Here is a 16,432-nt window from a genome sequence, read left to right as displayed (position 1 = left end):
TTCCATTTTAAATGCCATACCTTTGTCTGAACATTACTGCAGGATCCATATTAGCAGAAGTCATTCTGATGACTTGACGAATCTCTTTGGCAATCATTCTGAGCTTCTCGAAATTTACCAAGCCATCCACCCTTGAATCATTTCCTATACAATTAAAATATGTGCAAGAAAACCTTAAGAGGGTTCACAACACTTCAGAGACTGACATGTTATTTCTCTCATATATCACAAGCCACCATCAGATGTCAAAGGTCTCAAATTCAAGTGTCGTTAAAACCACAAGAAGATGTAAGGTAGAGTATGGATGCCAGTCAAAATGCTAACTTTACCCTCACTCAGTTGTTTTTATAGTGGCAGCTGTCAGCAGAAAGAAAATGTTACAATTGGACTGTGTTCGCTTTGATTTTCCAATGATAAAAGGGTCGGGAAACTGATGGCAACAAGGTTATTGCCCTTTAAAAATTGGTTCTACCTCTTAATTTAGGGTGGAAAGAACTCATCTTCAACAGTTTTCAGTTCTTTCAGACACAGGAGCCAATGCTAAGCCAAATATGGGTACATACTGTTAATTTTTTACTGTTAATTTTCATTTTTCTCAGCTTTTTTGAGAGTTAGGGTGGCAGATGTAGGGAGGCAGGGCCCCTATACTGCAATAGCTATATAAAGTGGGGATTTTGACATGTGTAGCTTGTTGATCGGGGTGATGTTGTACCTGCTGAATTTCCTTCTTCACTGCATAGTCAAACATCTGATGTTATAATGACATCAGGTGACTGTCAAGGTTAATATGTGGGTGAGGGAGGGGTCCAGTTTGCTAATGTGTTTCCCACACAGAATGTGCTGGTGAAGCAGGATGTGACGGAAAAGTTTGTTTTGCTGGACAGTTTGGTAGGTTGGGATAGAGGTTGGGAGAATAGGGTGGGAGAGAGGGAGTGACAGGAGAGAAAGTTGGTTCTGGGTAGAAACATCCACTCTAAGGAATATATCAAAAGCTAGAGAAAGGAGTCTCTGAGCTTAGTGTGAAGGACAGTGTATGGTGTCCTGTAAGAGTAATTAGGCCAGGAATTAACTGGGAGGCTGAGGCTGAGCCAGAAGAAGCAGAAGCCGTGAGAATACAGACTACTTAGGACTCATTCCAGTCAGGAGGGGAGAGATTCTTCTACAAAAAGAGAATATTCCCAAACCAGTTAAGAGGGGTGTGGTGATCCTTTGGGTCTGTTACTTGGAGTACCTCAGGAGTAGGGTTGTCAAAGGGGTGTGTAAATGACAGAAAACACCACCTTGTTTAAGAACCAAAGTATTAAGCGGCAACAGCTGTGCAACAACTGAGAAAGAACTGAGTGAAATAGCATTATAATCTGAAGTATCCTATGTTTTACCCATTTTGTGTCATAAACTTCCTTTGTTAAATAAAAGCTCTCTTGTTTATTTGATCAAATCCTGCCTGACACTCCAAATTATTAATTTTTTCCTCACACAAGTCCCCCACAAGATAATCTGGGGTAGTTTGTAGGAATTGGTGGAATTAGTGTTCTGTGAGGTGGGTGCATTATATTTAAGTGAGGGCAGGCCCGACGGCACCAGGGGGGAAAGTGCCATTGCGCCGTCGCAAAGGACCCAGCAGGACTGAACTTGCTGCTCACCAGCTGACATGAGTGATGTCAGCTGTTTGACACATGGGCATGGTTTAAGCAAAAGGGCATTATGGGCAAATATTGACCCACAAACTGAAGGTTTCCCACCCCTGAATTCAATCAAACGCATCTACCCACCACCATTCTCTGTATTTACTTTGCTACCATCTGGTTTTAAATTGTCATGACCAAGAACCTGACATCTCTCACATTAATAACATGCTGTCAATCGGTGTTATGTTCACTTGGCCAAGGTTTCAGTGACTCCTAGAGGACAGATTCTGTTGGATGCTTGCTACTAGAAATAATCAGCATTATAAGCCAATAAAAAATAAGGAATTGCAGGCATTGTGTCTCATGAGGCTCTATAATAATAAACCTACCTAGACTCTGAGATCATCAAGATCATCATCTGAGGCCCTTCTTCATTTGCCTCCTCCAAGAGAAGTCCAAGGGTGGCAACATGAGAATGGGACTTTTCTGCAGTGGTTCCCCATTTGTAAAATGCTCTCCCTCTGCTTACAGTTTTCTATGTGCACCATAGTATATTTTATCTTAGCCCTAATCATGTCCTCTTTGGCAGCAAACCTCAGATCCCTTGGCGCAAACCAATGAAGTATTAATATGCAATTTAATAAGCTGGCTCATTACTTCTCTGTGGCATTACCTTCATGCATAAATGTAATATCCTTCTTGACAACAGGAAAAAGTGGAATAATTGGAGGCTGCATGCTCTGACTGCTAAGGATGTTGCGATACTTTGCCATGTTTCTAGATGGATCAAAAAGGTCTTGAAGATCTCGTAGGTGCTTTTCATACTTGCTTGGTAACTTTTCCCATGTACCCCTAAGTCGGGCTACTGGTGCCAGATTAAGACCACTGCAAGAAATAACTCTCACATTACCAGTTATCAAATAAAAACAAATTCATACACCCTATTCAAAAGAGGATGCTCCTGACCCACATTAATATCCCAGGCTATAGAAGGGAGCCTCCTCCAAACCATAAACAAAAATATTGTGATACAAGTGAAATAGTGTGGATAGAAGAATGCTTTCTGAAGTGAAGGTTTCCATGAGGTTGGGTACAAAGTATGCTAGCTTGTCCACATGAAAAATTAGTTGCCTGATTATCTGGAACCCGGTTAATAAATTTTATCAATAATATTATATTCCTGCAATTAAAGATGTTATTGTACATTTAACTAAAATGTATGAAGAGTCCATGTCTATAAACAACACATTTCCACCTAATAACCCCAAAAAGTCATAAGTACATTCTTTTTCAGTAAACTTCTATCAGTATGTTATGACATATCTATTAAGTTACCAAGCACATCCCAGATCTGCCAATAACTATTCAAGTTCTGATATTAAGGCTATGATCAGGCACTTCATTTTAATTCTAGTTTTCGACTTCTCTGCTATCTATCAAAAGAGAATAACCTACCTTATAACAGCAAACATAGAGTTGAAATTCTTGCACTCTCGACAATGGAGAGCAATTTTTATGAAATGTTTTACGATCTTCATCCTTTTAAGCTGGTTTGGCTCTGATAAAATTTCTGTGGCAACCCAAAATGTCTCTTGATTCATAACATCCTCAAACTGCTTTAGATTAGCATTCCCCGTTTTAGATTCAAGTTTATATAGTTCATCAATATATTCAGTAGGTTCAATGTTCCGAAATAAGTCAAAGTCTCTCATTGATAGCTGGGTAGCTACCTCAATGGTGCTCAGCTGTAAAAGGGAAATCTGGCTCTCTCTAAGCAATTCTTGAGCATCTTCATCTGAGCATAGAGTCTCAGTTTCCATATTATTTTTCAAGTAATACCTAAAAAGCATTGTTAGAGAAACAAACATTAAATGTCTTTTAATACAAATTCAGAAAAGGAACGACATAGCTAAACATAGCTTCCCTGCAGTAGCAGAGGGCCTTCTTGCACCTCCCTGCGGCAACAGAGTGTGCCACCCTATCTCCCCGCCATGGTGGAGGGTGTGCCACGCTTCCCCGCAGCAGCAGAGGGCCTTGACAAGGCTCCCCGCGGCGGTGGAGGGCCTTAAAATATAAGGAATTCAGTAGGGCTTGCTTGTGAGTAGACACGCATTCACTTGCACTGCTTACCAAAAAACACCCTCCCCATCGTTCCCACATAGTACCCAAACTCCCATTTCAGCATAAAGGTAGCCAGCTAAATCTTCTCCCCTCCATTACCCCCCCACACACACATACACAGAGAGAAGGGCCCCCCAAAAGCCCTCATCCTAGCAATCGTTCCCTTTTTATCAAAGTGAAGGAGGGAGGGCAAGCAAGCAAAAAGATAGTCTCCTTGAAATAATAATAAAAAAACCTTCCTTTTTAATATGGATGAAAGCTATTTAGGGTAAACCAACAAACATAAACACCACCAGAAAATAAAAACAAAAACTCTTTCCCCCATTTTTTCCCTGGCAGGGGTGAGTGTGAGGGAAGAAAGAAGTGCTTTCTATTTCTTTGTGTTCTTTGTTTACTTTGCCGCTGGATCTTTGATTTTCTAGCTGTGTGAGGTTCATCCTGAATTGTTAGTAGGCTCTGCATAAGTAGTTGAACTGGTAAGAAGACAATAAGCCTTCACACAAACCAGCAAGCTCTTTCAGTTTCACCAATATATTTCCACTTAAAGAGTTTGCTGGTTTGTGTGAGGGCTTATTGTCATTTCTTATTGGTTAGGAGGGAGGAGGGAGAGAACAAACAAAGGAGACAAGCTGCCTGCAATTTATCTGAAAACTATCTGTACGGGACGCGGGTGGCACTGTGGGTTAAACCACAGAGCCCAGGACTTGCCAATCAGAAGGTCGGCAGTTCGAATCCCCGCAATGGGGTGAGCTCCCGTTGCTTGGTCCCTGCTCCTGCCAACCTAGCAGTTGGCTCTTCTAACATTAGAGAAAGTAAATGTACTGTTATGCTCATTGGAAGAGAGTCCTCTTTTTATTTTATTTTTCTATCATTTTCTTACTTCTGTGCTTTACTTAAAGATGCAAGCATACCTACCTTCCATTCAGCTGAATCCGATCGGCTAACTTTGAGAACTGATCAGGAAGCCTTCTCTGTTTGATAACTCCTTCGGGACTCACAGAAACCTCACAGAGAGAATAGGTCTCTGAGCCTCCTGTCAAATTGAATTCGTGGACTGCATGGCTTACGACTTCTTTTGCTGTAGTGTCTTTGCTTATGATAATGTAACAGCTCTGTTGATCGGCTTTGAAAACTCTTATAACCTGATCTGGAATGTCTAGGTTAAAAAAATTAGAAGTATACAGTTATTCCCTTAAAATGGTGTTTAGTTTTTTAAAATATATATATATAGCTTTGTTTTTTGTAACAATAAATGACTGATTCATGTAAGCATATGTGTACTATTGTTTGCTCAGCAAAAGCAGTGAAAATTTACACTGCATGTATCTTTAAAAAATATATTATTTCTTTCTACAGCCACAAATTTATTTTTAAGGTTTTGATTCTCCCTGTGCCCACTGACCAAATAGGTAGCTCTTTGTTCTGGACCTTCAGCGTTACATAGAAAATAACTGCACTTGACGATTGATGTGGATTATGACAAGTAGTAAGTGTATCATAAATCAATGAGGCTCTAAGCTTCAAGTTTAGTTTATTGATTCATTTTTCTTATAGACAATTTACTCTTTGTGAAGCTGAATTGGTTTGGAAAATTCAGCTGATAGGGTGCAGAGTGCTATATAATTTAAATGACCACGTGCTTCTTTTCTTCATGTTGCCCTGTATCACCAAAGTCAATTAACAAACTTATAAAATGGGCTTTTCAGAACAGAGCCAGATGTGACTCAATGTCAGACAGATCTGATTTTAACATGCAGATAAAACATGGCTCGTGGTGCAGGTGGTGGTAGAGAACCACATATGTAGAATCCCTGTCCTTGGAAAAACAAAAATAGCATAGCAAGAGAAGACAAGGACAACTCTCTTCTCTTTCCAAGAGCAAAAAGTTTTTTATATTACTATTATTATTATTATTATTATTATTATTATTATTATTATTATTATTATTATTATTATTATTATTACATAGGACAAGCTGTCGTCAACCTGGTACCCTTCAACTGTTTTAGACTACAACTCCTATCAACTAGGGATGATAGGAGTTGTAGTCCACAAAATCTGGAGGACAACAGGCTGGCAAAGGTTGGCATAGGGCAACATTGAAATCTGCTATCTTCCACCTGCAATCTGAAATGGTACAGTATGGGAAAGACTCAACCACATGTTTTGGCTGCATGTCTGAATCAGACAGTTACACAAGTAATTAGTTCCGAACAGCTGGCATTCAAATTTGCTATAAAAGCACAAGCCCTATAAATTCATCCTCTTTCTCTCTCCTGTTTGAAGTGTTCAACAAAAGCAGCATTTCTGAATCATTCTAATGATTTGAACTCAGTAGTATTTACATCCAAGAAGGCATGTATAGGATTGTGCTATAATTGTACTTTCACCACCCTAAAACTACCTAAAACTATAAGATAGCAAGTCCTGTAACCTTTTGCAACTGCCCCCCTCCAAAACAACAAAACAAAACACCAAGGCTGAAGAACAGGAGTATAACTGCTACACCTTCTTCATTCCAAAGATACCTTAGAAGGTGTAATTTTGGGTCTCCTCGGTCCTAGTCCGGCAATCTTACCACTAAGTCACAATGGCTCTAATGGAGTTATTTCTATCAATCCTAACAGCAAAGATAGCATGGACAGGCATGGAGAACTATTTTCAAAAAATCTGCAACAGTCACCCTTCCTCCGCACAATTTTTGCACCTCCATGTAGGCCACGTACTTCATGTACTTTTGGTACTCCACTGAATTAATCTCTGTCCTGCATAGATGCATTTCTCAAAACCTGACTGTCATGACAAGGTAGGTATTTTATAGGAAAGTGCCATTATATTTATGAGAAACTTTAGGAACAAAAGTCAGCCATCTCTAACCCTCAAAGGAGCAATAACTTAGAGTATGTTGCAAGCTAATACTTGCACAGCGATCAAAGAATTATTACATAGTCTGACTCACACATATGTTGAAAGATTAGACACTGAAGGATTATAGACACTGAAACAAAACAGGTTCAGCTATACTTCTGAAAAATGGCTTCACCACTTTGACTGTTTAAAAAATGTTACTATTTAAAGTAGAATTTCAAAAATACATTTTTTTAAAAAATAACACATTATAAAATCATCAGGTTGCCAGTGATTGGAATACTTACAGTAAAAACCAACCGCTGCAGGATAAAAAGAAGGAGGGAAAGTCAGGATCCAGACTTTACACTGACATCATTAGTCACACACTGTATATGTGTGGATATGAAAACAAGTTACTTTGATTTTCCTCTTATTAAAAACTGTATACCAATAATCTGATTCCTTGTTACATCTGAGAAATATTAGCTAATCACAGCTAACATAATTGAAAAGAAATCTCTTCAAGTGTAAACAGAAGTTGCTACATAAACTGTTACATAAACATAAAGTTATGCCACAATGTGTTGTCAGAGTGCATAATTAAGCTAAAAATGTGATCTGGGTATAAAAACAAAGGAAAGCTTTTCTTGTTTTGTTTCTAAGAGGCCTAGGTGTGATTTAGATTACTGCAGTGAAAAGATGTGACAGTAGAAGACGCACACTAAGTTTTGTAAAGAGATTGACACAGTAAGGAACGAAGAGGTGTTTAGGTCAGCAATGATCATGGGTCAATAGCGTCTGGATATGCACACTGCCAATTAATTAACTTTGGTAGGTGGAATCCAGCTGGTATTTCTCCACTGATAGAAATTACTATTGGTACCTATCTGAAGAGCGGTTTCCCACTGGCACTACAAGGTCATCAGGCTGGGCAACATCTCCCCCTGGTAGTTGAAGGCAGGACAAAACTTTTGGGAAGCACTCCTATAATCCAGTTTGTGGACTTTTACAAAAGGCAAATTTGGTGGCTCATTTGTGTCAGAAAAGGTATCTCTGGGATGATATACTTGCTGGCAGCATAAAAGGTTTGGGGGTGTAGTCTTCCATTTTCTTTAAACACTTCAAACGGTATATGGCTAAAAATGTAGTAGCTATGAAAGCATGATGATAAATGCATTAACTTGCCCCATTAGAAACAAATCTGTACTGTGTAAAGCACTAATGAGCACAGGAGGCCTCTGTGAATATAGAAACCTATTGTTTTCTTCTTTGTTCTTTTCGTTTATTCTTTTAACACTGCTAGACACGTATCTAGAATAATCTGGCAAACCCAAATTGTATAGATGTGTCAGGATGGCATAGCAGGGCTGTGTGGTGGAGCCATCGTCCCGACAGTGGCATTGCTTCTGCTGCTTACAGGAACAGTGTAGAGGAGGGGCAGGGTAGTGATGAGGTTGGGGCTACGTAGGTGTTTAGATGGGAATGCTGGATTTTGTGCACCCACAGAACCCTCCCTGCTGCCCTGCCCTTACTGCTGTTCCACCCCAACCCATACTGGTAAGAAGCAGCAGCAACACAGCTTTCAGAAGGCTGGCTCCAAAATACTAACCCAGCAGCTCCTGAGGTGTGCATCAGAGTCACAAATTCTGGCAACTGCATTTAACTTGCCTCCATAAGTAGCCAACCACGTATTGGATTGTCAATGCTGATTTACAAAAACATGGTGGGAAACGTAGTGAATAACAACTGAGGGTCTTTTTACCTGAAGGGTTAGAAAAATCCAACATGCTGGTTGTAGGCTGCAAGAGATCAGGACTGCTGGACGAGAGTGTGCCAGGAATAGGCATAATTGCCAAACTGTGTCTGCATTGCCTTGTCCCCACAATGCTGTCGTCCTGTGACTGGCTTACACTACCATCACTGCAAGGAAGTTTTAGAAGGTGTCAGTGTTTAAATGAAACAAAAGCATAGTTATTCTACACAAATGAAGCAAAACAAGGTATAATTTTCACTAACAATGGAAGCATGAGATCTTAAATAATAACCTGCTCTTGTTGTTTACAGGCTGCTGTGTCAAAGGCTCAAGGTAAAACTGAACTGCTTACCGAAACCTCCTTTCAGAGTATGCACTGCACATCCATAGATTTAAGAGTGCTAATGCAGAAGGTTCTGTATCTTGGAAGCAGTTACAACACTTGTACTAGTGCCCCTTCTAGCCTGCTAACACTTCTCTTTCTCTGCAGCATCTGATTATCTGATGCATATTACCTCATGAAGGTCAAGAAGATGGCTATACTGTTGGTTTGTGTTTCTCCTATGCAGACTGATGAGCTTCAAGGCCTTGGTCTGTCCTTTACTGGCCTCCTGTTTTGCTTTTTCAGGAAGAGAATAATATCTGAAGTCCTCTCATCTCACAAGGAACTCCTTGTAAAAGGGGAGGGTGCCTTTTGGCCCACTGTGTTCTATTTGGCTCATTTCCATAATAAGGAAATTCACTGACGGAGGACAGATTCTCTCGTAAGTTCTTCACTGCCTTCACAAGGCTCTGGAGAATCAATAGACTTCAGAGTGAATGTCAGAATTTTGCAATATGGCGCCTATTCCACCAGTTCTGCTGAGAGACTGGCTTACTTTAGTCTTCCTTAGTGATGGACTGAATGGGGAACAATAAACTGAGGCTGAATCCTGATAAGATGGATGTGCTGTGAGTGAGTGGTTCCTGTGTCTTTGAAAAAGATGCAAGGCCTGTTCTGAGAGGGACTGCACTCTCAAACCAGGTTCATAACCTGGGAATACTTCTGGACTCGTTAGAGATCTCACTAGAGTCTCAAGTTGTTTCTTTGGTTAGGATTGCTTATGCTGAGTTTAGGCTGATTTATCAGCTATGACCATCCTGGGATTGATATAGTTGTCCATGATCTGCCTTCTGTGCTACTATAATGTGATATATATGGGGCTATCCTTGAAGATAATAATAATAATAATGGTTCAGAGGCTGCAACTAGTACAGAATGAAATTGCTAAGCTGGTAAGTGGGGCAGCCTGATGGGACCATAGGTCTTGAGTCCTGAAGCTGCTGGCTTGCCAGTGAGCTACTGGGCCTAATTCAATGTATAAGTATTAGCATACAAAACCCTAAGTGGATTAGAACCCAGGTTCCTAAAAGAGCATCTTCTCCTATATCACCCACCTCAGACTGTACCATCAGCAGGTGAGACTTTGTTGGTGCTGCCATTGGGGACTGCCCAGTTGGCAGTGACCCATGACAAGTCCTCCGCAGTGGTTTCCACCCATTTGCAGAATGCCCTCTCTGATGAGGTGCATCTGTCCCCCTCATTATTATTTTCATTATTTTTAAATTTTATCTTTAGTTTTTGTAAATTAAAAAACAATGAACCATAATAACAACACGGTAACAGTAGCAACATGAGAGCAGTGAGTACAAAAGTAAAAGATAAGTTGTGTTCAGCAGAGTTTAGTCCCAGTAATCAAATTCTGAAAGGTCCAGTTTCAGCTAAGATGTTTTTAATGATATTGTAAGTAATGTGTTTGGTGACTTGGGCTCCTTTGGGAGGAAGAATGTGACATATATTGACTAAATTGATTAAATAAATAAAAACTGAAAGACCATAACAAAAGTCAACATGGCTATGCATAAGGGGAAGTATATGCATATTCCCATATGTGTGACTACACAGAGGCACAAGAGAGAAAACTATCTCATAATTAAACTTCACAATAATACAACTGTGGTTTTAGACTTACTTTTTTTGATTCAAAAAGGTGCCAAAACCAAGGTCAATACATGGGTTGTGCTACCAGGTAATAAAAGTATGTTTCCAGTAGGGACAAGTGAGTCGTTCATCCTATTTCTGCCTGTGGTTTTATTATTATTATTATTCTGTCAGTCACAATCCATTAATAGAGCAATGGAAATAACTGAGGTCAAGAAACACCAAGCCACAGAGAGTAGCTATTCACAGACTGATGTGCAAAAAGCTATAGAGAATGACTGCTGTGAGAAAAACTGTAGGTCTCAGCACTGTCTGTAACTGATGGAACTTTCTCTAGAAGCTCTATCTGACTCTCTAGTAATAGACTACTTCTTCTGAAACACAGAATGCTTATTTAACTTGGTTTACAAAATGTTCCAGATACTAACAAAAAATAACAAGGAATAATGCAAGTAATGGTTGGGAATTGTCCTAGACAAAAAAGAGAAAAGGGAGAATGATGAAGGGATGCACAATCTAGTTCACAAATCAGCAATCTTCTTAATATTATTGTTAGTGGGATTTCAACATGTCTAGCAATCTAAACTCCAACTATTCCTGGGTGTGCTAGAGGACAGGTTAGCTGACTAAGCCGTTGGTCACTTTAGATGAAGAAACACTAGGTTTGATTTGCTGTGGACACACCCCTTGGAGGCACAGCCAAAGAGGCCAAATAATGGACATACCGTATTTTTTGCCCCTTAGGACGCACTTTTTCCCCTCCAAAAATGAAGGGGAAATGTGTGTGTGTCCTATGGGGCGAATGCAGGCTTTCGCTGAAGCCTGGAGAGCGAGAGGGGTTGGTGCACACCGACCCCTCTAGCTCTCCAGGCTTCGCGCAGATCTCCGCAAGCCGTGGGAGCCCGCGCCCCCAAATTTGCATATGTGCAAATTTATACAATTTATAGTTAGCAAAAAAAAAAAAAAAAGACTGTATGCAAATAAAGGGAGATTAAACAACAAGAGAGAAATAAGCAATGACTACTTTGCTTTTTGGGGACGCGGGTGGCGCTGTGGGTAAAAGCCTCAGAGCCTAGGACTTGCCGATCAAAAGGTCGGCGGTTCGAATCCCCGCGGCAGGGTGTGCTCCCGTTGCTCGGTCCCAGCGCCTGCCAACCTAGCAGTTCAAAAGCACGTCAAAGTGCAAGTAGATAAATAGCTTTCTAGCAGGAAGGTAAACAGCGTTTCCGTGTGCTGCGCTGGTGCTGGCTCGCCAGAGCAGCTTCGTCACGCTGGCCACGTGACCCGGAAGTGTCTGCAGACAGCGCTGGCCCCCGGCCTCTTGAGTGAGATGGGCGCACAACCCTAGAGTCTGTCAAGACTGGCCCGTACGGGCAGGGGTACCTTTACCTTTACCTTTACCTTTACTTTACTTTGCTTTTGCTTTTCATAAAGGAGAGTGGCTTGAAATCAGAGAGTGAGAAGGAACTGGAAGCTCTGGGGCAGTTTTTAAATTATAAATATACTCAAATCCAACCAACAGATATTCTCCATTCACTAATAGTGGAAGAGCCTTCCCGCAAAAGGCTATTGGGATGTACTCAAAAACTTAGCCTAGGAATAGGGCACAGAGAAGGAAACAGCCCTTGTGTCGAAGTGCCTTTGGTGCTGAAATGAACAGAAAAGACTTTTAGTTGTGGAGCTTTGGATTAGGCAGCATAGATCAAGGCATATACCACTTGCCTTCCCTAGTGCACCGCAAGGAAAAGAGAGGGATTGTCACAGCCTGCAGCTTTAAAGGAAGGAAACTGAAAGAAGGAAATATAGTCTTTTCTTGTCTAGTTATAGAAAGGGTTGTAGAAAAATCCTAGTTTATGAGAAAGTATTTTATCATACCTGAACAATTTCGGAGGTAAGATGCTGAATCGCGTCTTGTCTAAAATTTTCTTTATTCTGTTTCTTCCACCAGACACAGTGTTTGCTTTTATTTTCTTGTTTCCTTTCTCGCGTGGAAACATCTGTTCCACATCTCCAGGAATATCTGGGATGGAATAGCGATTATTCTTCTTTTCTGCAATTTTTGGAATATGAGGAACTCCATTCTTCTCCTGCCCTATCCTGCTAAGCAGCTCTTTGAACACTGTAGAAAAGAAAGTCAAAATGTTACACATTCATTCACCCAGTATTATTATTTTTTATTATTAGGATTATGCTAAATCCTAAAAAGGAACATTTAAAAATGTGTTCCATTTTATCATAATTTTGCTTTTAAGGATCCAAACCTGCAGCAAATGGCCAAAACCCTAAAGCATATATATTACCTTGAGAGAGCACAGCTTAAGATGCACAAAAATGAAACAGAACATTAGGATTCAAAACTCTATAGAAGCTTTGGTATGGGTCAAAGTCAGTTTTTTGTTTTGTTTTTAAAGTTGTTTTATTGACAACATAAATTTTCAATAGAGAAATATTATTTTAGTAGAAAAATGAAGTGGAGAAAAGGTGGAGAAAAGTCAAAAGAAAAGGAAAATGTGTTTTAGACGAAGCTTTTAGATGTAGATTGGTCAATGTCAGTTTGAGGTATGTATGATGTATAACAAATCAATGAATAGCCATCTCTAAGCTGAACCACCTGGGAGCCAGGCTGCATGTGGTGCCATGCTAAAATCTAGGCCAATCTGAAGAAGAGCAAATATCCCCAGGTAAACCTGGTTTGTAATTCTGTTGACCACTAAGGCAGCCTATCATATTTAGACAGAACCTGACCTTAGTTCCTCTGCTCTTCACCCTTCCTTGTCTATTCCCCCGACTTAAGTAGCAAGGTTTGTTGCTGGTTTTGGTTGCTTCAACATAGTTTTCACAATGAATTCTCATACATGACAACAACATTTTATCCTAAAAGACTTTTCAATACAGCCCTAATCCAATATCTTTCTTCAAATATATCACTTATAACTAGTAATCAAATACTGGCCAGGATCCAAAGAGGTTTGAGAAAAAAGCAAAGGCTGAACTTTCCATTCTGATTTGCAGTCTATTGCACCTCACAGAATGCGGCTCTAAAATATCCTCAACCTTCAGGGATGATGTTTCAAAGAGTGTGCAAGAATGTGATGCAAAAGATCCCTTGGATCCCAGCCATTATCTCCTAAAAATTATTTTAGTGTGAAAACCAGAGTAAGAGCAGACTACAGTAATATGAAAGATGTGGCTTAACCTATCTAAGAGGCTCCCTCTATTGTGCATCTGAGGTTGCAGAGTTAAGACTACATTTACCATATAATTTATAGTTCAAATGTTTTTTCCCTGCTGCAAATGCTACAAGCAATTAAGTACTGATCGTTCACGTTTTTGCTTCTTGGACAGCTCAAGCTATGTAAAATCAAGTTGTGCTATATGACATATGTGTAGATTTGAATAAGAGATTAAAATATAGCAGTAGGGTCTGGGTGGTGCTTTGGATAATATGGAATATGGGGGAAAGAGTTAAACACAAATCCATTAAATCAGCAAATAAAACTCCTGCCAAGGACTTCAGCAGACATTCATGAATTTTCATAAGCAACAAACAAGGCAAGCACCTTGAAGCCGACAAAAGAAACTTGGAATCCATCAATAGATGGATCTGTCTATCTACATAGCTGCACAATTGAAAAAATAAACTTAGACCAATTCATTTTGTAGAAACATCTCATATATCTCATCTCACTATGGTTTCTACTCATTCAGGGGGTGTCAATATTTCACTGATTAGTCCTTCCGAGAGCAATTTCCAACACCATATCCCATGCTACTGCGAAGGATACCCTAACTTACAGGAGTAGGCTTTCCAAAGGCTGCAACAGAGGGGGCAGGAAGGACACAATGATCACGTCAACTATATTTCGCTATTACAATTTTTTCCCTTGAAGGTGGCTTGCACACGTGACACATTTTGACTTCTATGTTGATATCAAACATATGAAAAGCATACAGTGGTACCTCGGGCTACATACGCTTCAGGTTACAGACTCCGCTAACCCAGAAATAGTACCTCGGGTTAAGAACTTTACCTCAGGATGAGAATAGAAATCGCATGCTGGCGGCACGGCAGCAGCGGGAGGCCCCATTAGCTAAAGTGGTACCTCAGGTTAAGAACAGTTTCAGGTTAAGAATGGACCTCCAGAACGAATTAAGTTCTTAACCTGAGGTACCACTGTACTTGGATAAAGATTGTGACAAAATAGAAGGGGAGAGAAGGGAGAATCAGGTCCAAAAGAAGCGGAAGTAATAGTTACCACCTATAGAGAGAAGTTCAAACACCCTTAGGAAATTTTCTGTTGGACTAAAATGTGAAGCTTTACTGTATGGCCTGTCACTTCTAGATGTAGGTCATCACTTTTGAAGTGCTACAGTAGACAAAATTCAGGATTTTGTATAGACCTTTAAGATAAGGACAGTGTCCTAAAACTGTAACTAGTCCTGTGCACCAAGAGTGATTTGAGCATACAGTAAGCCTGCAATTTATGCAAGAGTTATGTTGTGGGGGTTGCACATAAAGCCAAAATTGAGTACAGCCAAAGCACATTAGTTTCAATGGCAAATGGGGCTGCTAAAGCTGTTTTTTGCAGAGCTCTGCCCCCCTTTTCTTTTCTTTTCTTTTCTTTCCTTTCCTTTCCTTTCCTTTCCTTCTTTTTTTGCCACACGCCTACTGGATGCACACAAGTTAAATGCATGTAAGTGGCAGGCTTACTGTATTTCTTAACCAGCACCTTCCTCCACCATCCCTTTGGTGTATAAAAGAAATTTAAAACTGGGTGGGTGGGAGCTTCAAAAGCAGCTTGGGAATGTAATGGGTGTGTATGCATGCAGTTCTTAGATTTTAAAGGAAATAACTTTCAAAAACCTCATGAACTCACGAAAACTTTCAAAGTAGTTCTTTGGCCAATGTCTCTAAGCGATATCATTTATATGGCTTATACAACGGTACTCACCAAAAATATTTGTTTTTACAGTGATGGAAAGATGAGTATTGTTTCTCAAGATTTCAGTGGCTTTTGCAAATGTAATATTCTCAAAGTTTTGGCCATTTACTTCCATTACCTTTAAAATAATGCAGGAAAAGAGAATTTTGTTATAAAGAAAGATGGAGTATTACCAACATGGAATCTTAATCCACTTTTTTTGAAATTCAGCTCAGTTCTAAAAATATGTTTTGAAACCAGCCTTATTTAATGCCTCAGAAGTTACAAAAGCAGCATTTTTACAAAACATCATGGCAGAAAGAATTGCTCTCCTGCTTAGACTGTTTACATATGTTTGTCTCTCACTTTCAAATGTTACATTTCCATTTGACTACCATAACCAATCCTGAGAATAATTTGTTTTTTCACAATATAAATTTCTCATCACGTTATGGAGGCAAAACTATTAATTTAGAAAACAGGTCAAACCATCATTAAACAAACCAAGGAACATGAGAGGGATGTGGTATGAAAAGTGTGGTTTTAGCCGAGATCTCTAAACCAGCCCAACACAACAAATATCTGAAGTCAATTTCTTTGGTTGAATATACTTCACTTAACCAAAGCAGATATATGATTGTAAATGAAACACCGGGTTTTACTTTACCTGATCACCGCGTTTAAGCCCAGCTTCTGCTGCTTTGCTTCCTGGTTCTACTGTCTCCACAAAAATACCAAAACATTTTTCACTTCCTCCAAGGAGGCTGAAGAAAAGTGGGGAGTCTCTAGAAGGCTTCTGCAATGTGATTTGTCTCCATTTTGCCTTGGCTGCACAGGCGATGTTTAGTAATCTGAGGTGCCCCTTCATTTTCTGTAAATTGTAAAAGACATGAATATCTCCCATCTAGAATTAGGTGACACCAAATCATGTAATGGTAAAATTACACAGAACTACCTCACCACCTAATCACACCAACCCATTATTTGCCATAACTGTGCCATGAAACAGCATTACCTGTATTATGTCTATAATAAAAAGCCCTTTGAAAGAAATTTGCAGTGCTCAGTTAAAACCTTCTAAAAATGGTTGCAGCATTTGAGGAACTTCAGTAATAGTTGCAATGTAGATATAAGAATTAAGATATATTAAGAAAAAGCTAAATTATGATAAAAGTGT

At 39.7% G+C, this 16,432-nt stretch overlaps 1 protein-coding gene across 7 annotated transcripts in view; it reads right to left on the bottom strand.

Annotated features, from left to right (window-relative positions):
- RAPGEF6 (Rap guanine nucleotide exchange factor 6) overlaps positions 1 to 16,432 on the bottom strand; it is a 139,988-nt gene that overhangs the window by 33,846 nt on the left and 89,710 nt on the right. For 4 of the 7 annotated variants that reach the window (XM_077924521.1, XM_077924517.1, XM_077924519.1 and 1 more), the window contains 9 exons: positions 15,923 to 16,126; positions 15,286 to 15,394; positions 12,209 to 12,452; positions 8,362 to 8,519; positions 6,905 to 6,919; positions 4,665 to 4,905; positions 3,084 to 3,467; positions 2,302 to 2,513; positions 21 to 144 (listed from right to left, as the gene is read on the bottom strand). In XM_077924521.1, coding sequence (XP_077780647.1) covers positions 21 to 144; positions 2,302 to 2,513; positions 3,084 to 3,467; positions 4,665 to 4,905; positions 6,905 to 6,919; positions 8,362 to 8,519; positions 12,209 to 12,452; positions 15,286 to 15,394; positions 15,923 to 16,126 — 1,691 coding nt within the window. The remainder of the gene's footprint in view (positions 1 to 20; positions 145 to 2,301; positions 2,514 to 3,083; positions 3,468 to 4,664; positions 4,906 to 6,904; positions 6,920 to 8,361; positions 8,520 to 12,208; positions 12,453 to 15,285; positions 15,395 to 15,922; positions 16,127 to 16,432) is intronic. The other 3 variants (XM_077924518.1, XM_077924523.1, XM_077924520.1) reach the window with 1 other exon arrangement.

This window comes from Podarcis muralis, chromosome 2 (assembly GCF_964188315.1).
Source record: "Podarcis muralis chromosome 2, rPodMur119.hap1.1, whole genome shotgun sequence".
In the NCBI taxonomy this organism is placed as follows: domain Eukaryota; kingdom Metazoa; phylum Chordata; class Lepidosauria; order Squamata; family Lacertidae; genus Podarcis; species Podarcis muralis.
This window is presented reverse-complemented; position numbering and strand designations above follow the sequence as displayed.